Source organism: Fringilla coelebs (genome assembly GCF_963513975.1).
Source record: "Fringilla coelebs genome assembly, chromosome: 4".
Classification (NCBI taxonomy): Eukaryota; Metazoa; Chordata; class Aves; order Passeriformes; family Fringillidae; genus Fringilla; species Fringilla coelebs.
The window spans coordinates 66096536-66124177 of record NC_140032.1 but is presented as its reverse complement, the minus strand read 5'-3'; the positions used below and the strand labels follow the sequence as shown (position 1 = coordinate 66124177).

The following is a 27642-nucleotide window of genomic DNA, read 5'->3' as shown; positions in this document are numbered from 1 at the left end:
CGGCGGCGGCGGCCCCGGCGGGTCGCGGTCGCTGTCGCTGTCCCTCGCTCCGCGCGTCGCCCCCCGCGGCAGCGAGCGAGCGGCCGCAGGGCAGCAGGGAGCCGGCGGCGCTCGGCCCGGCCGGGGGGCGCTGGCAGCGGCTGCGGGGCGGGGCGGCGAGGAGAGGAGGCGGGTTCCCCTTCCCCCGCCGCGGGCTCCTCGCCTCGGCCGCCCCGGCTGCGGCCCCTCCGGCGGGCGCACGGCCGGGCATGTCCGCGGCGCAGGTGTCGGAGCGGCGGGGCTGGGGGGCGGCCCAGGAGCCCCGGCAGCCCGAGCCCGGCTCGCCCCGCGGGGAGGAGGTGGCGGAGGAGGGCGGCCGGAGCAGGGAAGCCCCGGCGCCCAAGGAGAACGCGTGGACGCGGCGCAGAGCCCGGCGGGACAGCCCTTCCCCGCCCGCGGGGCCGGACGGGCGGCTCGGAGCGCAGGAACCAGGTGCGGGGCCGGGAGCGTGTGCGCGGCGCCTCGATGGCACCGGGGCGGTTTTGGTTTTGCTTTTTTTTTGGCGTTTTTCGGGAGGAAAAGCGCGTGTTTGCCGGCGGCCGCGGAGCCGGGCCCGTGCGCAGCGCAGCGCGGCCGGAGCCGGGCCGGGCGCGCTGGCTTTGACATACATGGGCACGGGAGGCAGCGCTCGGGGCGGGGGACACGGCCGGGGACGGCAGCGCCGGGCTGCCTGCGGGTCCCGGGGCTTGCGAGCGGCCACCCCGGGCCGGCGGTGACCTCCTGCCGGCCCCTGGCGCTCGCAAAAAGCGCTGCTCGCCCGCTCGTCTCGTTTAGCCTCCTTTAGAAACGCCGCTTTGCCGCAGCTCTTTTTTGGCTGATTGTGCGGCAAGGCCCTGGGAAGGATCCGTTAGCTGGGTTTGGTTTGCAGGATGGGGTTGCGGAGGTTCCAAGCACTGACCAAAGCGGACGGTTCGCTCGCTGTTGGGATTTGGTGTGTTTACATAGGGAGAGGAGCCACGGGATAATTTCCTGGCCTTAAATCACTACATGGAAGATAAAGCTGCTTTATGGGCACCACGCTGACTGAACGGGCATATGGCTTTACAAAGCTGGTCATCAAGGACCTAACTTGAAATTGTCAGGCTTTGTGCTTAGGCCAGCAAAGAGTTCCTAGAAGTTTGTAGCTTCTTGGAGTATTGTTCTTGGCTGCAAGTAAACTGCTGACCTCAAAATAAATACTTCAACCAGTGCTTCCTGAGAATTTCAATCTCAGCACTTGCTCCCGAGGGCACCTGACAAACCTTTTTTGTGATCTCTCGGTCACTTTTATCCTTGAATTAAACACGTACTTCCTCGACAAAGAGAAATATATAATTTACAGTTTCAAGTATACAGGTCATACAAACAGACACCGCATTCCAGACCACAAAATCTCTACTTGTCTAAAGAGCAGAACTTTTGGCAACATATATATACCCACCTTTATTATCTGCACTGTTTTGTTTAGGTGTACTGACGCTCTCCTAAGTACCTGTTTGTGCCCAGTTTCCAAAATCCAGCTGGCTGGGCAGAAGCTTGTGGTCTGCTTCATGCATGAAAGGGGACTTGTCACTCGTTTGCCTTGCTGTGGCAGCAATAGCAACAGTGCTGCATCAGAAGCAGTGGGAAAGCTGCTTTTGTTGTGTTAGCACCTTGAGTGCTTCACCTCTGTGAAGTTTGCTTTCCCAGCAGAGGTAAAACACACAAATAGCTGTTGAAGGAAGGAGGAGGCAGCAAGCAGTGCACTGTGTGCCTCATCTGCTTCATTTCATGATTTTGGAGAGCCTTATATTGTTTTTCTCCTGCAAGAAGTTGTGCCTGCCATTTATGGAATTAATAATTAAGCTAAGGAGTCGTACTAGAACATAATTTTCAGCAGCCAGGTGTGTAACTGAGCAAATAAGGGAGTCAGCGTTGCTGGCAGTGGCACTGGTGAAGAACACACACCAGGGTGTGTGTTTTGGTTTGGCCACCAGCAGAGGCACTGTGAGGAAGCCACCATTCTTACCCTTGTAAAAGGCAAAGCAGCTGATCCTTCCTGGCTGTTTGAAGGAAGAAATTGCCATGTGCCTCCACCCGCAACAAGGGATGTATTTTGAAGAAACTAATTGCACGTTGGCAAAGCAAAATCTGTCACACTAGGCCCTTATGAATGTTGTAGTATGGAAATTAGTCATGTGAAATAATAAGTGGATGAGCAGAAATACTCCTGGGATGGAATGTAGAACTATCCGTAAAGAGGATAATAAAATGTAAAAGGATCTCACATCAAAGCAGGGACTGGATCCTGCTAGACTTGTTGATCCTGGTGTAATTTGTTAAAAGTTTCCTGAGACCTGCACCTATGGTATGTTCAGTGATAGTTACAGACTTGAGAAAATTGGCTCCAGCCTGTCATCTTTGGACTTTCAATTTAGCGTGGGATTGGTTTGTGATAGAGGCAAACCTGGCTCTTGTTATGAAACAAACTGTAATTGTCACCTGATACTACCAGGAAAATGTAAAATTTTGGCTAAAGTATTTGTAACTAGTGTTGTAACTAGAACTGATTATATTTTTGTCTCAGATGCCTTAGTGGGTTTTAGTCATTGCAGTAAACCAAACACCCGGTGCAAACACACCTGAACTTTTCATGGTGTGTTTGTCACCACAGTTCAGTATTTCTGACCAAGAGTTGCATTAAACTTCACTTTTAAGCAGAATAACTTCAGAAGCTACTTTTACATCCTCATCTGCTTTTAATTTGTGAGGAGAGACTCAAATCAGGTATAAAATGCAGAATTGTTTCCCTGAGAGAGTGGTTGAGCTTTGAAACACACTGCCCAGGGAGGTGTGGAGTGTCAGTCCCTGGAGGGGTTCAAGGAATCACTCAGTGCCAGGATTTAGTTGACAAGGTGGTGTTTGGTCAAAGGTTGGACTTGATGATCTTGGAGGTCTTTTCCATGATTCTAATCCTGGTGATCATGGTTGGATGGAGTGAGCTTCAACAGAGGCTGCCAGGTGATGGAAGGTGCTTCTGAGATGTGCCTTCCTCCCTTGGAGTGCCAAGCCAATGGATTGCAGCAAGTCCTCACTTCTTTAGGCTGAAACTGTGAGTTTGCCATCCTCCTCATAAAAAAAAAAAATCACCCAGGATTGAGTGGCTGAAATAATTTTATTTCAAAAGTTCTCCCACCTCTTCATCTGGTGAAACCTTTAGCACTGCCCTTTTTGTGGGGTTGCAAAAAAGGGATCTGAATGACAAGTTCTCAAATCTTCGTGTGATTTGTATAGATGATATGGGTCTCTAATGACTTATTAGAAGATTATTTAAAAGTTGTTCATGAAATTCATGAAGATATTCAGTGAAGCAAAATACTTGTGCTACTGAAGTGGTTGAAGTGGGTTTGCCTATTAGCGTGTGCTTGAATGATGTAGTTAATTAAAATAAGTGCACACTTCATTCTTTTATTTTGTGCTTATTGTGTTTATTTTAGTTATTTTATCTGCTTGATATTTTGGTAGCAGAACCATTTCACTGTAGTGCCATTGTATAAATCATTTGCTTTAGCCTGATAGGAAAACAGGTTGTAAAGGTACAGTTTGGTGAAGATACACTGTGTTGCTAGGAATAGCAAAACTTAGATGAGCAAATTCATAAATTATCTGATTATCAAATCTTTTGGGTGTATTTAAGTCAGGTGTTCTCATTAGTTCTTCTGAATTCATGGAGTGTTTTAATAGCAGTGCCTAAAATTATTCAAAGCATTATTACAAGTTTCAGCATTGACAATTTTTCCAACCCTAAAGGGATTAAAAATGTTATCAATGCAAAGCTGCTGCCTGTATTTTAGTTGTACATAACAGCACATGTAATTTTCTGTGGCTGTTTTTTGTCTGGGATTTTTGTTTCTAAACTGGAGACTTGTTATGAAACTGAAACCCACCTCCCTGTGCTATGGCATGTGCTGCATTTAACCATGAAAACTTTGCTAAAAATTGAGTCACAGGTTGCAGTTTTCTATGAAGAAGCTAAGGAAAAGAGGAACTGAGAAATTAAATGTAAGGAAAATAAATAGAATCATGATGAATCAATTATAGATTGTGGATTTCCCCCCCTGTTGCTTGTTGTGTTGAAAAATTGATGGGGTTTTGAGCATAAATAGGTGGAAGGATGCAGGTGTCATAACTCACTGCCTTGGTTAATTGTTCAAATATTGTGGAGATTGACAATCTAATGAAGTTCTTGCTATAAAATCCTAGAATTCCTGTAGGGCAGAATGTTAGGATAGCAATTAGGATTCTTTTTTATTGCTTTGCAGAATCTCTTCTCTGATCCATGCTCTGGATTTTAATTAATTATATTCTCCAAGGGATAATTTTTGTTGCATTTACAATAATCCATCTGTTATAAAACAATAGATATAAGCATAGCTCACCTTGTTTAAAAATGGAATATATGATCAGCTTTCAAACTGAGCATTGAAAGAAAATATTGTACAACTTCAACACAGGCTCCAATTAAGTTTTGAAGAGCTGGGTGATTTTATCTGCTCCCTGAAGCACTTCTGGTATTTATGTGGTGCTGTTCCTTCACAAAAGAGAGCACACCTGCAGTCCAAGTAAAAATAAAACCTGACTATTGTCTAGAAAGCCTCACAGCATAAACAGTGTTTGTATCAAAAATCAGAATGCATTCCACCTATATTAATGGACTTGGCTTTTAGAAGAAATTGGCAATATCATCTTCTCTTTCCATCAGAAAAAATTACTTGCTGGCTATTGATTTGCAGATCTTCAAACCATCCTTTCTGAAGTCCTATTACTTGTGATCCTATTGTCTTGTGACCCTATGGTGGTTGTGATCAGGGGTATTTTGGTGAGATATCTTCTGTACAAACTTTGCTCCTCGGCCATCCAGTTTGCTTTTCCTTCTCTATTGCTGTTGTCCCCAAGCAGTTTTGGTGCTTCCAGAATTCATCTTTCATTTTTCAGACCTGTTGTTTCATTTATCTTGACATGCTGCTCATGGCATGCTTGTACAGCCTTGTCTTTCTGCAGGAACTGCCTCCTGTTAGGATGTGGTCTGTTAGGAAACTTGGAAGAACCCTAATAAAAATGGCTTTGGAGGCTGATTTCTGTTTTCATCTGAATGCTATATCTACTAGATGGAGTTCAGTGATTGCAAGATGATCATTGGCAATTAAACTGCTTTTTCCTTGAGGCAGTTTAAATTCATTATTTATTTATTTCTCTCACACCCTCAAAACTCTGAAACCCAGTGAGTAAAATCATTGAAGATCAGAGAATTCTTTCATCAGCTCAGCACACCACTTATTAACAGGTTCCTTGCAGCATATCACAGAATAAACCATTTTAATGCAGTTGTGTTGGAATTAACAAGTGAAATAGTTTATTTGGACTAAAGATGCCATTTTGGGGTACCCAGTGCTGTTATGGGATGTTAGAACCAAACCCCAGGGTGATGTTAAGCTGGGGGCTTTTATCTGACCACGTGTTTTACCTGTGTCCAGATGCTTTTTCAAGTGTTTTGTGGTTCTAGGCCTGTTGATGACAACAGAACAGGTGTGAGCTGAGTAAAAACCTTTCAGTGATCTCATGTTATGTTCTTTTACTCTCCCACCCTCCTTCTTGTTTTTTCCTTCCCCTTTATCTTCCCTTTCATGCTTCACATTGAAGTCCAACTCCCACGTGATAAGCCCCAGAAAGCTGGCCAGGAAGGACCTGTTGGTAAATTTGGTTGTAAATTTGGTTTTCTGCATGGGTTTTTTGGGAGGACAAGGAACTTTGTGGAGGTGGGGAAGCACAGAGTGAGATGAAATCTCAAGCCCTTTGAGTTCCAAAAGGGCATCATCCACCAGGAGGTGCATTGCCCAATATTTTCTTTTTGTTTAGCTTGCAAATGCATCTTCCAAGTCTTGGATTACTCCACTCAGATAAGAGAGATTCCTTCAAACGAGTTGGGTCTCATTCTGCTCCATTCAGATAGCTTTTCCTGCCACCTGGAATAAATTATATCCCATGACTAAGACAGTGCAGCAACAATGAGCCTTGCACTTGTGGGTGCCTCGCTACGCCCTGCTGACACACAGAGCAGCAGTTCTGGCAGAACAGTCCTTCAGCAGCAATTTCAGTAAAAGTGCTGTCAGGTGGAAAAAGGGCTTCAGTCAGGTAATTGGACAGGGATGTGTGTTTACAGCCCACTCAGTTTACCTGCGTGGCTAATTGGCAGCTCTCTTGGAGAGAATTACAAATTTGTTTGCTGCTCCACCCCTGCAGTTGTTTGTCTTGTTTTGTAAAAGGGTAATTAGTTTACTACTGAGTGGCAAGTGAAAATTAGGGTTACGTGGTCACTGTGTGTTTCTTAAAGCTCTCAGTCTGAAGTAAATTGAGATGTGTGTTTTGTCTTTGTTTTAAGAAGCAGATCTGTAGGAGAGGCAGAAACCTGCTGGCAAATGGTGGCCAGGATTCACTGGATTCGTGTCTGGTGAGATGTCCAAGTTGTAAGAAGCACATCCATGAAATTCATCATTTCTATGGCTAGAAATGAAATTAAAACTGAGGCAGGAATGTGGAGTGAGCATTAGTTTGTGCTTGTAACGTTCTCTGTGTATTCCAGGAAGCAGAGAGGCTTTCCAGAGTCACTGGGGCACAAGGGTGGGGCTCCCAGTGTGGAGCCCTGATAAGGGAGATTAGTCACTGGATGTGAAAGAGATAAGGGCTGAGGAGGTGATGTTATCCCTGTATAAAATAATCCACTTGTGATTTCACACACGTTCAGTGTTTCAAGCTTGTCTTGCAATAAAACACCAAATGGGAGGTTTCAAGGAATGCCTGTGACTCCCATCTGGATGGGAAGGCGTGCACTGGGAGAGCCAGGGCTGAACAGAAGAAATTAAGAGATGGTTTCCTCCTGCTGAGGAGATCAGATGGGATCATTATTATAATGCTTAGGCTTTAACTAAGTAGTATTTTTCTCTTTGCATATTTTCCTTTGTTGTTTGTTTGTTTGTTTTTTTACTTTGGTTTGATTTTGAGCTATATGGCTAAACTCTATTTGGCATCTGAGTAATTACTTAGAAAAGAAAGTTACTAGGAATTTGGGAATATATAATTGTTTTTGTTTTTCCCCCCCCTTACTTGCATAATTATATATTTCATAAATTCTGCCTTATAAATGTAGCTTTTAATAGGAGGACTTATTAAATGTGTATCAGGGGTTTTCTTAGCCACTTCTTAGGTTAAAATACCAGCATTTTAACTTCTTAGTTGAAAAAAAATGCTTAAATACAGAGTAAGGCAGCATCTTGTACATGTGGTATGCAAGAGGATTTGCCCCTTATTATGCATGTGAGTTTTCAGTGTCATGTACTATTAGTGACTTTATTCACTAAAAAAAAGCTCATTGACTTTGATATCAAGCCCTCAGAAACACTTTGGTGTAGTATTATAGAGCATGGCAGAGTTGTTAACACACACCTGCCTTGCTCATTTAAAAGTGCAGCCTAATTCTTCACCTGAAAATGTTTTTCTTCCTTTTCAGAACTACAAAATTCCACTAAAGTGATAAAAGCGGGAAAAGCCAGGACAAGAAAAAGCAGCAAGGTCTGTATTTTTACCTGTAAATATTCAGTATGATAAATAGCTGATAGTGCCCTAATAAAAAGATAGAAGATATTTTGGAGCTCCAACCAGAAGTGTTATGTTATGCCTTGGTAATAGACAATTTCGAAAACAGAGACAAATTAAATAAAAGGAAATTAAAATTAGGAGAGTTGCTAAATTGGTGTATGGATGAGGGATAAGGAAAGGCATTATTGTTGAAAAAATCAGTGGGATTGCATAAAAATGTGAAAGGGCTGCAAAAAACCAGCATCACTCGAGCACAAGTGATGCTAGATTGGTTTTGGAGATCCTCTTTGCATCTTATGTGGTGAGCATCCTTTATGTGCATAAAGTCACCATTGCAACAGGAGACAGCGAGTCCTTTTATTGAAACATTAAATTCCTAATAGTTTGTACAGCCACCCCTTTTAGGTTGTTGAATAGCTGTCAAGGTTTTCAAAAAACTGAAAGCCTTGAGCAGTAGACACCTTTTAATCACATATGTGTAGGACAGCATTTAATCTGACAATGGTCTGATGTGAGCTCAGAACTCTTTCAAAAGTTGTGTGCTTGTTTTCTTGGGTTTTTTTTTAAAATTGCTACTTGTGACAGCTCTGCTCCAGGGGTTAGTCTGTCTCTCTGAGCCATGACTGACATCTTTGCTGTGTCAAGGAAGGAATATAAACTGTTTGTCACCCTTGCAGGCCGATGATTTGGGCGATATCGCAAGCTGGCCGACCCCGAGCGAAATAGCGAACAATGAAGTGAGTGTCCTTTGTAATCCTCAGGATTATTACCTTTTTTTTTTTAAACCACGTTGGCTTACCTGTTTCATGCTGTACCCCCCAGATTGTGCTTTGAGTGTTGGAGGGTTTCAGTAGAAGCTTTGTCAGTAATTCAGGGTTCTGATGTGTGCTTAACTGTCTGCACTGGCATTGGAATTTGGTAGTGGTGTGCCACGGACATGTGCATTAAATAATGCCTTATTTTTTAACTCCACTGTTTAAAAAGTTTCATTTACCTTTTCTGCTGTTTTCATCTGTTTATGCACAGATGAAAAGGCCTTTTGAGTCGTGAATCTGCTGCCCTCTCTTGTGGCTCAGAGTGCCCACTGTCTGAACACAATTTAGTTATTCTTAATTATCTTATTCTGCTGATATATTTTTCCCTTTCTGGGTTTTAAACTAACATCTGTTCTGTCAAATTATCCTCCTTTATCTCAAGTGATAACTGCAGAATGTATTTTAGACCTCTCTGATGCTATTTAAAACAAGGAGAGAGCGCAGATTATTGCAAATGGTGAGGTGCCATTTCACAGTGCTGCAGCTCTGCAGCAGCAGCATCCCTGTGGTGCTTTCACTGTGTTCTTGGTCAAGAAAACTACAACATCTGGGATCAACAACATGCATTTTATAGCTGAAAGGGTCCAAATTCATGTAGTGTCTGTAAAACAAACTAACATTCAGTTTGTACTTGAACTTAGTTTATTTGTCTAGGGGAAGGCTTTGTGCTCAAATTAATTAGAGCACAGTACTGCAGTATCTGCTGTATGTATTCCAGCAGGTTCAAAGCTGTCTCCATAACATAGAAAAATTCTTTCTCTTTAGCAGAAATGGCTGCAAAACTTCTCATGTTGCAGGTAAAATTATATCTGATCACAGAATGATTTGGGTTGGAAGGGACCTTTAAAGGTCTTTAGTCCAGCCCAAGTGGAAGGGAAATCTTCCACTTCATCAAGTGAGCTTCATCCAGCGTGGCCTTGAATGTTTCCCAGGATGTCCCAGGGACATCCAACCGCCTCTCTGGGCAACCTGTGCCAATGTTTCACCACTCTCATAGTGATAAATTTCTCCCTATACCTTGTCTGAAACTCTTTCATTTGAAAACCATTCCCCCTTGTCCTGTTGCTACAGGCCCTGCTAAAAAGTCTGTCCCCATTTTGTAATCCCCCTTTAAGCATTGAAGGCCATGGAAAGGTCTCCCTGAAGCCTTCCTTTCTCCAGGATGAGCAATCCCAGCTCTCAGCTTTCTTCATGGGAGAGGAGCTTCAGCTCTCTCATCATCCTTGGCCATCCCTGGGCTCTCTCCAGCAGGGCCATATTTTCATGTTGGGGACCCCAGAGCTGGAGGCAGCACTGCAGGTGGGGTCTCACCAGAGCGGGGCAGAATCCCCTCCCTCCCTCCCTCCCTCCCTCCCTCCCTCCCTCCCTCCCTCCCAGGATTCTGTGAGCCCAGCTTTTTAAAGATAATAACTCTGAACAGTAGATCCTAGTGAGAATATTTCTTTCTTTCTTCCCTATAAAATAAAGTTTCGTGCCTGAAGTCATGATTGCTGTGCACGCTTCTGTAAAAACCAAAAACTTTCTTAATCTAAAAATCCGTTTTATGCTCTTGCCACGTTAGCAGAAAATAAAGCTATTTATAAAAAGACCTTACAAAACAAGACAATTCCTAAAGTTCACCCTGCTGAAGAGGCTGAGAACAGGTAATAAAAAAGGAATTTTAATAGCTGAAGGAAATGTGCACCTATCAGCAGCTGTACTGCCAGAAATAATTACCTGTGTCTCTTACAGTGTAAGACTGGAAGTCATAGTAAGAAGCCAACAAATAGAAGAGAAAAGGAGGAGAAATCTGATCAAAAAAGCAATAATGGCATCAAGGACAATCCAGAGGCAAAGCCAGATGGCCCAGCAGATAACACTAGTGAAGATGAAGCTCAAACTAATAACCAAAGGAAAAAAGGTGAGTTTAGGCACTGTGTGTAATGCAGTAAGTCACTGTTGATACAGCTGCATTGATTACAGCTGAGTGACTCAATAAAATTTCTCATGATGTGCATTTGCTGGGTGAATACAGAATATTTTGGTGTCTGCATGGAAGCCTCAGCCAGGCTGCCTCCCTCAGGGTTTGGAGCCTTCTGTTCAGTCAGATTTCAGGGGGAGGAGCAGCTCATGCTCTGCTGATGGTCCTTGGAGCTCTGAGGATTTCTGGAAGAGTTTTTCCTGGCTGGACAAGCCATTTCTGTCTCTGATGTCTTTGTTTCCCTTGATAGGTAGCACTGTGTTAATTTAACTTAAAATATATATATGTGTGTGTGTTACTGCATATACACCAGCACTTCCATTTTCATGCTCTACTATTAGTTTGCACATTGAAGTGATCATTTGAGAACAAAACCAGGTTATTTGCTTCCTTTTGATCCAATCAGTTACACTAAAAATGGGAAGCAGACCTTGTTTGGTCAGGAGATTGGAATAGGCTGGAGACACAGCAGAAAGAGTTTCAAGATCAGGATCAGCTGCTTCTTTTTCCTGCTTCCCTGCTGGTGTTCTTCCAGATCCTAAAGACCTTTGCTGTTCAGATTTATTAATCTTCCTATATACACAGATATATTAAAAAAACCCTATACTGCTTCAAATTTTTTCAGTCTAAGTGGAAATCTAAAGCAAAGCATTCCACAGGTAAAACATGTTTCCCCCCGCTCAGTGCAGAGAAGACATTTTATGTACTTGCTTATATTTCTTAGCCACAAAAGAATGGATCCCACAATGCCAATCAATATTGTAGTTAAATAAATTGTTAGTGGATCTTTAGGCCAGCCTGCAAATAAAACAGAATAAAGTGATTTTTGATGCATGTGAATGAACTTTGAATATCTCAAGGTGAAAGTACAGTACCACAGCTAGATTCTCAGGAAAAACTTGTATGATTTGGGATTGAAATCTTTATTATGGTGGGTAATTTTATATGGTTTTTTTAAATCTCAATGTTTCATATACAAGCTGTGAAGTTATATAGCAAGGAACTTACTGTCTGTATTTAACACTTAGATGTAATGTGTAGACATTGATGTAAATTCTTGATCATGGAGCATCTAAAAAGCCGTTAAATAAAACATTTGCCTTTATTTCTTGTATTTGAAGCTTAGCTGAGGTCTCATTTCAGTTTCAGAAATTCTTGTTTACTGCTTTGATTTAGTCATTTGTAATATCTTAAAATTGACATGTTAAGCTTCTCCCACCTTTTAAAATTTGAAATTAACTGTTGCTAGTTTTACAAGGAAAATTCTATGGAGTCTTTTCAGGAGCTGAAACCTCAAGTATTAGTATAATAAAGAGTAATATATTAACTTTTCAAGGTAACAAGCAGAAGTGGGTGCCACTTCACTTGGACGATGTGAGGTCGGACAGTCAAGACAGAGCAGGCTCTCGATCGAGCTCCAGATTTGTGCTGGAAACAAACAAGTTAATACCTCATAACAACAGGAGGAATGAGGCAAGAAGTAAGTACTTCTCACTCTCTGGGTCTTGCTCTTGGTGGCAAATAAAGTGTAACATCACATGAGCTGGCGGTTTGTGTCAAAGTTTAGGTAAAACCTGGTGTTTATATTTGCCAGTGACCAGCAGGAATAGAATTCTTATATTATATTCCTCTTCACCATCTCACACCACAATTTTACAATGCAGAAAGTTTGGAAAAGCCTCAGAAGGTGTCTGCTCAGCCCTGCTCTGCTGCTATTCCCACAGCTTGTTGCTACCAGAGCAGCTGCTTGTGGAGCTACACTTTGAACTCTGCTTTGGCAGTTCTGCTGATGTTGTTTTTTCCTTTGAGCTGGGCCGATTCCCCCGGCTCCCTGACCTATTTCTCAGCACAGCTATGCAGAAAGCTGTACTAACACCACAACTGGTGCTGCTTCTGGTCCCCAGGTGCTGTGAACACAGCTGGTGAGGTGGCACAAATCTTAGGCTGAGTGGAAGTTTGTTGTTTTCAGTTTGAAAATTGCAGTATACATTCCCAGTTTGAATGTTTGCTCATTATAGTAAATTCTGGATGCTACTGATAGGGAATTTATGAAGTCATTTTAGGAACGTGGATATAAGAGTTTGATCTGGATGTCTGAAGGATGGATAGGGCTGGGGGAGGATTTTTACCAGTTATCACTATTCCCTTCAGCAGTTTTTTCTTAGGATGACTGAAAACCACACACATACAGATTATATCCTCTGTAAATTCAGAGCCCTATTTGACAGGACTTGAGTGTGTGAGCATGTATGTGTAGGGCTTACTAAGAACTGTTGCTAAACCAAGGTTTTTAATACAACTTTTAGTACATATCTTTAGTCAGTCCTTTGTTAAATTGAGCAGCTCTCAGTTTGATCCAGTAGGGTTACCCAGAAGAGCTGTGGATGCCCCATCCTTGGAAGTGTTCAAGGGCAGGCTGAATGAAGCTCTGGTGTCCCTGTCCATGGCAGGGGTGGCTGGAACCAGATGGTCTTTAAGGATCCTTCCAACCTGAGCCATTCTGCAATTCTGTGATTCCTGTCTCACTCCAGTAGCGGTGGGAGTTGTCCACAGGAGGAGACTGAGCTGTTGTCATCATTCCTTCCATCCCTGAACTGATCATGGGTGCTGTGACCTCTGAGCTGGCACCAGGGTATCCACCTGTGGAAGCCCAGGGCACTGGGAATATTTCTCTGTCTGCTCTGGAGTGCCCTGACCCCCAGGGGAGCACTGAGTTAGACCCTCATTCATGGAGAAAGTTTCCTAGACTTCAAGATAGCCTAAAATCCACAAAAGTGTGAAATGGATTATAGAGAGCAGTGTGGGTGTATCACTTGATGAGAAATTTGGGTTTTGGGATTTTTAGTGTGTTGTGGATGGAAGCAAGATGGAGGGCACAGGGTGTTGTCCTGGGTTTCTTCTTCATGCTGCTTCTTCCTTCTTCTTCGTGGGTTTGGGTGGCATTTTGTAATTGGGCAGAAAAGTCCTCACTGGGGCTCTTTGGGATCAGTTATTGGGTTAAAAGGGAAAATAACCAACTGTCAGTTCTTAATTGGATAGTTTAGTGTTAAAAGGCCTTGTACCAAGAGATTGTTGGCCATTTTATGCCTTCTAATGAAAAGCTGCCCAACTCACAGCAGTGAGACTGTTTTACTGATAAGAAATAACAAACGCCTGAGTCAGAACATGAGCTGCCATCTCATGTACCTTCAATCCAGACCCAGAGAAACCCACAGCTGGTACCCCAGCATCCAGCTGCTTCAGAAGCATTTGGCATTGGCTGCCAGTCCATCCATGACCACCTGCTGCTGAGCCCTGCTGCCTGCCTCACCCTCTGGCAGGGCTGGCACACTTTTCCTCTCCTCTCCTGCAGCTTCAGCTTCTGAGGTCTCAGCATTTCTGGCTAAGGCTGTGGCTTGCCCGGGCTCAGGCTGAGAACTCTGGTGCCACGAGGGACCACGGATGGCATGGGCTTGGAGCCCCCAGGATGTTTCCTTGTGATTGCAGGTATTTATTCTGTGTTTTCTCGTTCTCCTGGAGGCTGGCGCCGCGACAGAGACAAGAGGGAGGACCACGACGAGGTGTGCAGCGTGCGGAGCGACGGCGGCAGCGTCCGAGGCTTCTCCAGGGGCCGAGGAAGGGGGAGGAGCAGAGGAAGAGGACGAGGCAGAGCAAACCCCAGCAGTATGCTAATCCAACAGACACTTGGCAGAAAGTACCAAAACTAGGGCTGTGATGTTGTTTTCATTTTCTGATGTTGTTGTTTTATGTTCTCTTTCATGCTGAAGTGAACTTTGACTATTCAGTTGGTTATCAAGAGCTGTACGGAGAAGGAATTGACCAAGTGTTTCAGCCTGAGCTTAACCCTGGTGTGATTTATTACTATGGTGATGGGACAGGAGTGCAGATGTATTCTGTGGATGAAGCACTTCTCAAGGAATATATAAAACACCAAATGTAAGTAGGTTGCTTAACGTGTAAATATTTTCAGAGGTCTAGTTAAGATAAAATTACTCATTTCAAGCTGTGTTGAATCCTTACTATCCATGTCAAATTGGAGATTAAGGGATCTCAGCTTAACTTTTTGAGTTAACTTCAACCATTACTAGTGTCAGCTCGAATTTATTCACTGGTGGGTGGAAAATCTTGAGTAATGGGGAGGAGTTTTAAAGGAAGCTGTTTCTACATCTTGTGCTGTAGTCTGGCTCTAACTTGTATAACTGCTTTATTTATGGTACACAGCCCTCTTTATGTTGTCATGTAATTGAGATATGGATGTCTCTGAGCTTGTGCTTTTGAGTACTGTTGGTCTGTTTGCCTGTAAAGCTCTTCTTGGGTGATGTTTTCCCCTATTTGCTCTCAATTTCACTTTGAGAAGTCTCGTTAGTTTGATGTTTTCAGTGTGTTTCACCTGAAACATGGAACTGAGAGAGAGAGAGAGTAGTTTTGCAATGATACTTGATTTTTCAATAATCTGAAATGTTTACTTTCTCGTGTATATCATTAGGCAATGAGAAACCATCTGGAAGACTGATTATCACCAGGAGACAAGTCAAAAAGGGCCTGGAAAGCACTAGTTCATTTTAAAGAGACAGTTTCCACCACTGGCAGATATTTCATCCTCTGTACTTGCATTTCTCTGCGATGCCTCTGTGGTGGTTTTTGATTGCCCTCGTGTTCCGTACAGCAACTTGCTTATTTTATTCTCGCTTCTTTTGTTACAGTTGACGCAAAAAGGAAGAGAAAAGCCTCTTTAAAGGGCAGAAAGTATCTGACATGTGGCTATCAACTTCAAAACTTCTATTGCAGTCTTTTTTTGCTCTTGCTGCCAGGCCCCTATGAGACCTGACAGTGGACATGTACCCCCATGTCAGGATATTCGGCCTTCACTGTCCTCAGACAAGTGGGGGAGGATCACAGCCACTCCACTGTTGGCCAGATTTCTGGGCATGCAGTGTAGAATCCAGACCTGCTAAGGTAGGACATGATGATGTCCCCTCTGCTGAGAAAAATGTCAGTTACAGCACTGGTCACATCTGACTCGTGGGTCCATTGGTATTCCCTTTTGGCACCGAGAGGTCGGCAGGTAGAAGACTTGGCACGGCTGGGTAACCACGGCCATCGGTTGCTTGCCTGGTGTCAGCTCCTGAGGCTTTTGGTTTTGGAGTTTGCTTTCCATGAGAGGGAGATTCCTGAGCAGATTTAGAACAGAACTTCACTAGTTTTATTCTCCCTAGACAAAAAAACAAGGTGTTTTTTATTTATTCCCTTCTTTTATCACATTAATAATGATGGGAAACAGACTTTATTCTTTAGTTGCCTATTATTACCCTCTAAATTGGGGTGGCTTTGTCTGCTTTTCATAATTTGGCATAGTCACTCTCATATTTTATAGCTAAAGAAGAAAGTATATACAGAATAAAGGTACACAAAATTGTTATGTCCCAGAGTTCCTATTGGAGTCCAAGATAAATCAGGATATATTAAAGAAGTGAGATTGAATCCTATTGGATGAATAAATTTTAAAAGCTCACCTGCTTAATAGAGAAAAATATTAGACACTCTCCAACTGAGTTGATGTGTAATTACATGAAGAAACACATTGCTATCAAGATATTTATGCTTGTCCCTAGAACCACTCGATGTACAGGAGAGTAATATTTAGATTGCATATCTTCTATGTTTTTAACCCCAATTTGTGGTTAAAATTTGTCAGCCTGAAAGGTTTCAGTGCTTAGCAGCTCCTTGTTCTGCAAGGTGCAGCAGAACTCTATTTAAAAAGTCCTCTTGCTTTAGAAAATAAACAAATAAAAGTTCAAATATCAATTCAAGAATAAGGAAAGGGACTCTCAGGAAAAGGAAGAAGAGAAAAGCTGGAGGGGGTGTGTGTGTTTAGGTTTGTCCCTCTACTTGGAGCAAACTTGTGCATTGTCTTCATTTATCATTAATGGTCTTTCACATTCCTTTTTCTAGAGTGATGGACATCAAATGAGGCAGTTTGAGTCAAGTTCAGTCATTGTCCATTTCTGCTTGTGGAATTTTTAACTAGGTGAATCGTTACAGGATTTTACCTTTACTGTATGATTGTAAAGGTAACACTAGTAAAATGTTGGTTTATGGCATTTGTGCTTGCTTATCTTCTAGACTGGGAGGGGAAAAGGAACTTAGCAGCTCAGGACAGTAGGCAGGATATTCTTGAAAGAAGCTATCTCTTTGTGCCCAGTTGCTTCACTGATCACACTTGGCTCTAAGAGCTTAATTCTCCAAAAGCCTTGTTCTCTTCTCTGTTTGCTTTGGTTTAATAGCAGTGTTTCCATTTGTCCTGTCTTGTCCAGCATTGAGACTTTACATTCATTCTGTCTTGGAGCTGAGCATTGGTCAGAGCACGGTGCTGATACTGCCAAGGTCTCAGGGTCCATCCCTGCATGGGCCATTCACCTGGGAGCTGGATTCAAGGATTCTTGTGGGTCCCTTCCAGCTCAGAATATTCTGTGTGTGTCATCTGTGTGTTTCATAGAGCAAGCTTTTCCTTCAAATTTCTTCAGCTACAAAAAATTAGAGAAAGAAATGGTATTAAGGTGCTGCTTGGGTCAGTGATTGCATCAGAGTGCCCTGCTCTTGGGGACTTTGGCCTTGATCCCAGCTTCAGTGGAGACACTTGTTGTTTTATTCTTTTTTGAAAGTAGAATGATCTTTTTATTTACATTTGCATGTGCAGCTTTTTTCCTCAGCATTTTAATACCCTCTCATTTTCTTTTGTGTGCTGCCTCTATTTTTGTCATACAATCTGAACTGCTTTCCATGAAGTCTGTGTTTTTCTGAATGTGGAGTTAGTCTTCCTTGGATGTACTGTGCAAAATCATGCTGTGTTGTGTAAGCTCTGTGAAAGGCCTAGATTTCAGTTGTCATGTAAATTGAGGGGGTTTTCCATTCTTTTCCATAGGACCATGTCTCATTCCCTTGCTCTGTGTGACAGATCATGATTTGAATTCCTTACTTTTTGTCTTCACTAAGTTTAAAACATCTTGACACCCAGATTATTTCCTAGAGCGCCTTCATTGTTGAAAATTTGTCTTTCTGCTGTTTGTCCCTTGTCTCTGTGGTATTACCAGATTCCTGAGATGTCCTTGTCCTTCAACATCATCCATTCTTTAAGGCTTTTCTCCTCCATGAACTGTTGTGCCCTTTTTTTTGCTACAGTTTCATGCCAAATACAACATGACTGGTTTTGTTTCCTCATCTTCCCACAAGCATGCTTGATGGTTCAGGGTATCTATCTGTGCCTCAGCACTCAGATAGGATACTTAAGCCTTCCAACACACTGGAAACTGGGACAATAAAAGATGCAGTTCAGGATGAACTGGTACTGCTGTGTGGGACATGAGTTATGCTCTGACTGTGAGCAGTGCTTGTCCTTCATCTCTCTGGGGGCCAAGACAGTGTTGTTCCCTTCTGTCCGTGTAAGTAATGAGGGAGGGCGTGGCTGAAGGAAAACTGGAGAGTAGTTTTTGGTTGTGCAAATGTCACAAGGCTTTGATTTTTACCCCTCTGTGCTGCAACTGAGTCGTAAATCTGTCTTAACCTGTCGAGCATGCTTGCTGCTCTCTGGGTCTTCTGCTGAAGAATGGTTTTGTTGATATCAAAATACTCTGGTTTTTTTAATGGAAGCCTTTAACAAGGAATCTAGGTTGCTGCTTTAGGATTTTCTTTAACCACAGAATAAGCTCAGGTTTGTGTGTTTCGTTCTGCAGTGAGTATTATTTCAGCACAGAAAATTTGGAGAGAGATTTCTTCCTGAGGAGGAAGATGGACCAACAAGGATTTTTGCCTGTGTCACTGATCGCCAGTTTCCGTCGGATGCAAGCTCTGACCACGAACGCCGCGCTCATTCTGGAGGTAAAAATCATTCAGAGGGATGTGTTTGAAAAGTTGCCTGGTATATTCTGTGCTGCCATAGCTTCAGAGCTATGAAGTTAAGAAAAATTTCTGTTTGTAATGATAAGGATTCTATAAAGAGGCTATAAGTGGCCAAGTTGGTGTTTTTGGTGTTTTGTGGTTTGTTTGTTTTTTCCTTTTTTGATAGTTTTTCATGTTATTCTATGCTTGTCACACAGGCTCTAAAGGACAGCACAGAAGTTGAAACTGTGGATCAGAAACTAAGAAAAAGGGTTGATCCAGAAAAGTGGCCAATTCCAGGTCCTCCTCCATGCAACCTGCCTCCAACTGACTTTTCTCAGCTCATCAATTGTCCAGAATTCATACCAGGCCAAACTTTTGGCTCTCATACTGGTAAAGGATTTCTTTTACAGAAACATAAGTTTAGGGCTGTCTGTCTAGCTTAGGAAATTTGCCTCATGATACTGATTTCATAATAGAAGTTGTACTTTTGGTAATGGTTTATTCAGCTGCTCTGGCTGCCAGCCTTGCACTTGCCAAGTCACATGGCTGATGTGAAGTAGATAAAAATGTCTCTTGTGTGTTATGGCTGTGACTGTTCTCCACAATGTAGGATGGTGGGCTCCAGTCCTACAGTGGAATTAGTAATCTTAAACTAGTCCTACAGTGGAATTAGTAATCTTAAACTAGTCCTAAACTCTGCTTCATTTTTGTGGCAGCTGGAAGTTCACTCTTTATTTGGGGCATCCTTGTTTTGGATGGGAAACTCATTCACATTTTTAATAGGGAGATGCATTTGTTTGCTGACAACCCTTGGCAAGGGAATCTTTTCCTAAAATGTTGGCTGAAATTAAATGGGAAGAATGAAGATGGAATTAGGCACCCATCCACAGGGCTAGAGAATGACATGGAGAAAACAAGATCCTAATGATGCTGCTCTTTTTTTTCTCCTCAACAACACGTAATGTCTCACAGGCTATGAAGAAACTTTCCATGGAAATAAGTTCTTAGAATTGATTTTGTTCTGAAATGTTGAGTGAACTGTGAAAAGCTGTCTCTTAAAAATGAAAATTTCTTTGATCAGTGTTATATTTATCCAGAGAGGTAGAAAAATGGTAGCTGTGGTTAAAAGAAAGACCAGTGAAACATTTGAAAAACAAACAAAATAGAACCAAAGCACAACAGGAACTGAACTACTTTTTTCTACTGCTAGAGTCTGCACCAAGTTCTCCAAGAGTGGGGAGCCCTCTGAGTCCAAAGGAAAATGCTGAATCAAATAATTTTCAGACAATATCTAAAGGACTGTCTACAAGTTTGCCTGATTTGGACTCTGAACCTTGGATAGAAGTGAAGAAGAGGCATCGTGCATCCACTGTCAAGCTAAAGGTAAAATCAAAAACCTTTATGTAATGTCTAAATAAATAATGCAAAACCAACTTTGAGGTTGCACTATAAACCAAGGTTTAAACATATTAACATATGTGGTGCTTGAGAATGCAATAAAGTTTGGAAAATCATTATCCAATTCAAATATAAAACCTTTTCCAACTTAGGAGACTGCTCCTGTACCTGATCAAACACCAGATCAACACCAGCCACCCCCACCTCAGGAGGAACAAGAACAAGAAGAACTTGAATTTTTGTTTGATGAAGAGATGGAACAAAATCAGTGTCGGAAAAATAAATTTACTGATTGGTCAGATAGTGATTCTGATTATGAAATTGATGATCAGGATGTAAACAAGATTTTAATTGTAACACAGACACCACCATTTGTGAAGAAACATCCTTGTGGAGACCGCGCCGGCAACCGTGTGTGCCGTGCAAAAATTACATCAGAACTCGCTAAAGTCATTAATGATGGCTTGTACTACTATGAACAAGATTTGTGGATGGATCAGAGTGAAAATGATGCCATGATGAAGGTAATTCTCTTTAATTTTTGACTAGAAAACCATGCCAGTCCAAACAGTTTCCAAATTAATTTCAGCCTTCTGTAGTTGTGAAATGCTATAGTAAAGTGACAGTAATTTGCAGATCTGCTGAATTGTCTTTACAGTTGAAAGCAAACTCAAGTTTTGCCAGACTTGCAAAAAAACAGACTTGACCAAAAACACTGAATGAATATTTTTTTGTAACATTTTGGAGATGGTTCAAATTTTCCAATGTTTTCTTGTTCTGTGAGTAGTTTGTTTCATAACAACTGCAAACCTTTACCCAGAGGGGAAGGGGGTACATGTCAGAGGTGAGATGATGAGAAGAAGTAATTTTAAAATAGTTTTATATTAAGGCTCTGTTGGCCTTGTAGTTTGTTAGAACAATAGTTAGAGTGAAGTTACCTAAACACTGAGTGGTGAGGGAAAGGGGCTTCATCTGTGCACAAAGAGGGGAAAGTAGCTGCATGGACAAATGGAACATGGAAATGGAACATGGAAAAGCAAGATGAGAAAGGTGGAAATGGTTGTTGAGAATAAGAGCAAGAAATAAAGGTAGAATTTAGAATACAGATTAGAATGGACCAAGAAAACCAGCAAACATGAAGAGAACTGTGAGAAATAGCAAACTGCTAGAGAGAATATTTCCTTTTTTGTTGTTGGGATGGACTTGCCAATGATTGATGAGATTTTTCATGCCCAGCCTGTGCATGTCTCACCTGATACAGGTGTGTGGGTACTTGTGTGTCAGTTCTGCCTTATTTTCTCTTCATGAAATGCAGCTGTCTCTCAGGATGGTATCTATTGCCCTGCTTTGCATTTACAATTTGCTTTCTCTAATTCAGCAAGAGATTGAGAACTTTAAGAAGCTGAACCTCATTAATAAGGACGAATTTGTTAGTCTTGCACCAGAAACTGCTGATCCAACCCAAGAAGTTCCTCCAAGACCTCCAGGCTTACAGAAAGGTAAGTATGAAAGTATTTGTTTTTTAGAATCCCTGTAATAAAGAATAACTCTGTAGGTGTTTTGACTCTTTCTGCCTGTGCAGTATTTTAATTTTGGTTCAGTCAGCAGTCTGAGGGGGCTTTTTCTTTGCTAATTTTTCAAATTGCCAACAGTTCCTGGGTAGTGTGGTTTCAGTTGAATGACAAGAAGCTGGTGCTTGTTCTGCTTTGTTGTCACTCTCCACCAGCACCAGGTGCTCTTTGTTTAGCTTGAAATTTACAATGTGTAAAGTTAAACCGAAGCTGTGAAACATTTTATAGAAACCAGCATTTTTTATGGGATACAGGGATGGAAGGAAATGAGATTAGAAGAATTTACTGCTTGTATCATACCATTACTGAGCAGTCACAACATCCAAATCTTATCTCTGCTGCTATTTCTGATACAGTGATACTATTAACATTTACTGGGTTACATGCTAATAGCATCTGTAAAGTAGCTCAGTAAAACCACCTCACTTTCTCCTTCCTGCCTCCATTTTTAGCAGAGGAGCTGGCCTGTAATTTCCTAAGTGCTGAGGCTCTTCCCACAGCAGGAATGGCTCGATCACTGCCAACAGCAGTCCCAGATTCCCCCCGTTTCCACCCGGGCTTCATCCCACGAACACCTCGCACCCCAAGGCTCCAGGATCCCAACAAAACACCCAGGTTCTACCCTGTTGTTAAAGAAGCAAGATCCTTTGATGTAAAGGTAAATGGAAAAACATATTTAAAAATAAAACCAAAACAGCAAAAGCCTATAAAACTCATGTTTGTGCGTACAGTTTAATAAAAATGAAAAGGCAAAAATTTAAATGCTTCTACTCCTGTTGCTTAACTCCAAAATATTTCTCATATTCACTTTTTTATTTCTGTGAAATGCTTTTTGAGTCTTCTTCCTTGAAAGTCCTTACTGAAAGAAGTGTAATGCTTAAGACTTTTGATTAGTTACATAAGACTAATCTTCAGGTTATGAAACTGTGCTTTGTGACTTTGTAACTTGTTAGATAACGGAATAGAAAACTACTAGATCTCTGTTGTAAAAGGGAGACAATGAGTGCAGTCAAATTAGGGAAATAAACTCTTCATTTACTTTCTTAGGCTCCAAGAAAAAGAAAAACTCGCCACAGTACAAATCCTCCCTTGGAATGCCATGTTGGTTGGGTGATGGATTCCAGAGACCACAGGCCAAGAACTTCCTCTGTGAGGTAAATGCTGTCGCTGCTACTCAAAATTTATTGGCAGGTAGTTCTCACCACTAATGGAGAAGCAGGCTATAAAAGGCCATTTATAAATACAATGGAAGCAAGAAAAGAATGATCAAGAAAGACAAAAATACAGAATACAGAGCTGTCTGGAAACAAGCTAGGCTGCTTGGTGTTCACAGTGTTGTCTGATCTGTGATACAGCAGCAGTAATGTCACTTGAGGCACTGATGTTGGCTTCAGTGGCCATTTAAAATCAAGCAGGACAGTAATGTTTCATTATTATCCAAAGCTGTTTTATTTTTGACATACTGGCACAAAATCTGACTTTCCTGAGGTGCACCCAAACCCAGATGCACTGCAGCAGTCCCCGGGTGACCATACTTCAGCTCTTGTGTGGGTCAGAGTGGGTGAGAACTGATGCTGCACAAAAGCTCTGTTTACAGGGCACAAATATGTTGGGTTTTTTCCTCCAGCAGTTCCAATGCCTCACCTTCAGAAGGAGCTCCACTGGCAGGTTATGGCTGTACTCCAAATTCTCTTCCCAAATTCCAGCACCCATCTCACGAACTGTTAAAGGAAAATGGCTTTACTCAGCAGGTGTACCACAAATACCGGCGGAGGTGTTTGACAGGTAAGCTGCTCCATGCACTTCCTAAAACTTTTAGAAGCTTCCAGGTGTTGTCTGATACCACTTTTCTTCCCATTGTTCCTCATCCTTAATTTTTCTTGGGAAAGGCAAGGAAAATTTATTTGGTGCCTCTGTTTTAGGAACCCTCTGCTTTCCATTTAACTTTACATTCCCTCACAAAAGAATCACCCTCAAATCTGAAGTTACCAGAAAATCTGGTGTGATTTTTTACTAAAGACAAGGCACTTTAAAATATTCTGATGAAAAATTAAAATAGTGATTTTGTTCTTCCCTTTCTTTTTTTCTTCCAGAGAGGAAACGGTTGGGAATTGGCCAGTCCCAAGAAATGAACACACTTTTTCGTTTCTGGTCCTTTTTTCTGAGAGATCACTTCAACAAGAAAATGTATGAAGAATTCAAACAGCTTGCTCTAGAGGATGCAAAAGAACACTACAGGTATTTTATCCTGAGGCCTTACCATTCCTTTCAATGACTGTGAAGTTTACGTCTGCAGTGAACATTTTTAGTACTGCCTCTGACTTTTTGTAAATCTTTAAAATAGAGGTGTGTGTAAGTTACTTTAATAGCAAAAATCAGTATATAATTGTGCTTTGCAGACTGTGCAGCATTTCCTGACCTGCAATCAGTTGTGAATTCTACAAAATCCTCTAGCTTGTTGACCATGACGAGTCAGTTCTGTACTAACACTCCTCAAATTCTTCCTTCTGTAGGTGAAGACATTCTTAAACCTCATTTTCCTTGTTCAAACTGGTTCTTCCCTTACAAAAATACCAGAAAAACGACCACAAAGGAAATAGTCACTGCCCTTCAGCTCTTGGATATAATTCCCTTCCTTCCACCCAGTTCCCCCACCTCTATTTCTCTGAGCCAAAGAAACAAGGTGGATTTTTGTACCTCTCCTTTTCTGTTCCAGGTACGGCTTGGAATGCTTGTTCAGATTTTACAGCTATGGCCTGGAAAAGAAATTCAGGAAAGAAATATTCGAGGATTTCCAACAGGAAACCAAGAGGGACTATGAAGCTGGTAATTATCACAGGCCTGTCACTGCTCACACTGTGGTAACATTAGTTGAAGATAATCCCAGTTCCTTGGCACTGACTTGTTAACTAACCAAGAATAGCTTTTATTCATATTCTTTTTATCTTCAATTCTCTTAAAAATATAGTTACCAGTGAATAATTAAGTTTATAATTAAATCTGACCTTTGTAAGCAGTAAAATTATCTTTTTCTGTTACTAGGTCAGCTGTATGGACTGGAAAAATTTTGGGCTTACCTAAAATACTCTCAGCACAAGACTCCAGCTGTTGACCCCAAACTGCAAGAATACCTGAGTAAATTTAAGAGACTGGAGGACTTCAGGGTGGATGTAAGTTTCAATGCCTATTTTAAATAATATTTGGTGTACAAATATTTTCACTGCAAGGTAATCTGAGAGCAGTGTTTGATTTCATGAAATGGCAGCCTGATAAATTTGAAGAGCCTAATCCTTTCAATCCTACAAGTCTGTGGAGAGGCAAAAAATACCTGGCTTTATGGAAAGCACCTAACAGGCTGCCCACGTTTCTTTTCAGCCTCCTCTTGGTGAAGAATCTGGCAGGAGGAGATCAGGTGAGGATTCAGGACACCACAGACATCAGCCCAACTCTTCTAAAACCCTTCCCGCCACCAAACCCGCCGCTGCCTGTCAGTCCTGGGCACTGGGAAGCGTTTCCTGTGGGAATACTGTGCAAGCCACAAAATCTATAGAAAGTGATGTACCAGAAAAATAGACTTTGGATGAGCTTGTGCCCTCGAGAATCAACTTTGGCATCACTCCCCTAATCTGGAGATCTTCAAGGCGAGGCAGTCTCTACTACGTGATTAAAAATGTATGGGAAGACAAAGGATGGGATGCTTTTTTCACAGGATATAGTTCCAAACCACTTGCCCTAGGAGAGTTGCTCTTGGTTATGGGATCATTGGAAGGATGCTAGGGAAGATTCTTTGGCTTCAGTATTGCTTTCCTCAAGCTTTTGTTTACAAAGAACTGCATTCCTTGCATATGCAAAAAATACTTCGAGGGATGCCTTACATTTCAGCTCAGATTTCTTAAAAAAAAGGTATGATGTATACCCATGTTATTTACTGTGCTTTCCTCACCCATATCTCCCTGTTATTTGTATTTTACCAAAGCAAAAAAAAAAGATTATATGTAGAATATTAAATGGAAAGGAAGGATCTATGTGACAGGTTTGCTTTCAAGGCTAACTATCAAAAAGTATGTTTTTCTGCAAAAGCACATTCGAGAACATGCAGCTGTATATGAAACTGCATTTCTGGATTCTATTTAAAGATAGAGTTTCTATTTTTTTCAGGGTCTCCATAGTTAGTGTTTTATTAAGTATGGAGTTTGAGTGGACATAACTGGGATAGTCTTGCAGGTATTTCCTTCAGTGCTGGTTCTTTAATAACTCAAGCAACAGAAAACTACAGGGGAAAATTGAGCTTTTGATTTCGTAGTGTCTTAAATTAACATTCAGTATCTACAGTTTGTGCAGATTGTTAGAATAGCCAACTATTCATACTCTGGGCTTGAGAGGTGTCTTCATTTGAATTCTCTTATGATTATGAAGTCTAGCAGGAGAGGCATAATTTTGAATTTTATTTTTTCTCCATACTTCAAGTAATAATTAGTTTGGAGGGAAAGGAAGTATTCCTTGTAAATTTTAATTTTAATTTGCTTTGTTTTGCAATATCTGAATGAAGTTCTGCTTAAATTGTGCTCGCTAAGCCTAAATGATTTCAAACAGGTCTAAAGACAATTTCACTGAATGTAAGTTACTCAAATACAAATCCATTTTTGTAGCTGAAAGAGGGGGATGTTTATAACCTGTCATGTCTTATTAACTTCACTACTTTGTTTTTAAAGACTCAAGAAGAACCAAGTGAATAACTTCTCTTCTGGGGTAGGTGAGAGGAATTCCAGCTTTTGGTTAGTTAACTGCAGAATTACTTCAGTTAATTAAAAAAAAGAAAAAGTTACAAAGTGATGTCTAGCACAGATGCCTTAAACTGACTGCACAGCCATAGATGGAGCTTTAAACTAACAGCTCTCAGAGGTTATAGTGAATCTGTTAATTTTTCAGTCATTGTGCTGTGAATCTCACTGAAACAAATGATGGATGTTTGCATTGAAAGGAGTGGATGGTAGCAGTGACTTTCCCCACAGTTTCTACCATTTCAGCACAAAATCCAGCCTTTTGTCAGTGGCCTGTTCTTAAATAAATTTAAATGAACACATACCAAGATTTGAAGTAAATATCCTATAAATATGCTGAAGTGACACATCTCAATCCTGTGTTTGATCCATGCCTTTTGCTACCCATGAAAATGCGAATGTAAATTTGGATTGAAATTGTATATACGAGTAATAAATTTAAGATATTTCAATTTTTCATTGGAAAATGTGCGGATTAAGCTTTTAGTGTGTGTAATTTTGTGATATCTTGAAAAATTTTATAAAAACAACAAAAAACCCTAACACTGTTGTATATCAAGTTTTTTTTTTCCCCAAAAAGTGTGAAGAAAAACAACTTGAAAGAGTGGAAGGCTGTAGATTTGCATGGGAATTTCTGCTGCGCTGAGGTGTTGCCTGGTAAAGGCAGAAGCGATTCTTGGAATGCAAGCCAGCTTTCTTCAAAAGAATCCAGAGAAGAATATTGATTTATTTTTGTCATATGATTATTTGTCAAAAATATGACAGGTGAATGATAAATACAAGGCAAGGAAGGAGAGTGAATACTTCACCTGCTGGCCTCTAGAGCTGCTCGGTGTCCCTTGAGTGAGCTGGACAAAAACACCACCCCAGTCCATCCACAGCTCTGGCTGCCTCTCAGGGATGTCCCTTTCACTTCCTACAGGCTTGAATGCTTTCCTGTCTTCCCTTGCAGATAGTGGAAAAAACAATCCTTGTATTGCTGATGGTTTCACTGTCTGCTTCATCACCTCTTAAGAATTGATGGGCCTTGGTGCAGGGCATAGTTGCGTATCCAACATCTTTTCCAATGCCTTTTAGGTCCATTTATTCCAAACTTAACTATGTCTTAAGACAGTGGTCTATAACTGACCATTTTGCAAATATTGGACCCTGTCTAAAAATTCTCCCACGTGCCTGCTAAACAACTTTTAGGTTTGTCTTTATTTCTTCTGCTAACAAATAACTATACAAACCCTTCAAAACGTTACCCTGCCTAAACCCAGATTTCTGTCGTGCTCAAAACACTGGATTTTAAACAGCTTTTTAAAATGGAAGATTCAAGCTGGCTCTTGTTCCTGTTAGAGAGCAGATCATGTTTTCCTACACTGAGCAGCAGTAGCCTGTCTGTGTTTTAACAGGGATTTGGATTTCTGTGGGACATAAAGCATTAGAATGGATGGAAAGGAGTTTGTATTCATGGCAGCCTCCCCGCACTGCTGAGGTGACAAATGACACTCCCTGGGAGAGGACACTTCAGAGTAGCCAAGGATCTCCTCCTGACAAATCCCACAGCCACACCAGGCTTCATCTGTCACCTTAAGAGCTTTCTT

At 41.5% G+C, this 27642-nt stretch overlaps 1 protein-coding gene across 2 annotated transcripts; it reads left to right on the top strand.

The window, feature by feature from the left end:
* Positions 1-60: 60 nt before the first annotated feature.
* Positions 61-26585, top strand: LARP1B (La ribonucleoprotein 1B). 2 transcript variants are annotated; one of them, XM_084204907.1, is made up of 19 exons: positions 61-471; positions 7562-7623; positions 8328-8387; positions 10197-10365; positions 11762-11905; positions 13945-14088; positions 14193-14361; positions 18156-18300; positions 18519-18693; positions 19514-19686; positions 19854-20225; positions 21080-21200; positions 21725-21930; positions 22320-22426; positions 22903-23057; positions 23366-23510; positions 23989-24098; positions 24315-24442; positions 24648-26585. In XM_084204907.1, the coding sequence occupies exons 1-19, from the start codon at positions 249-251 to the stop codon at positions 24843-24845; spliced, it is 3006 nt and encodes a 1001-aa protein (XP_084061033.1). In that variant the 5' UTR covers positions 61-248; the 3' UTR covers positions 24846-26585. The 2 variants fall into 2 exon arrangements, with proteins under 2 accessions (XP_084061033.1, XP_084061034.1); XM_084204908.1 differs by having other exon boundaries at positions 22900-23057.
* Positions 26586-27642: the final 1057 nt, after the last annotated feature.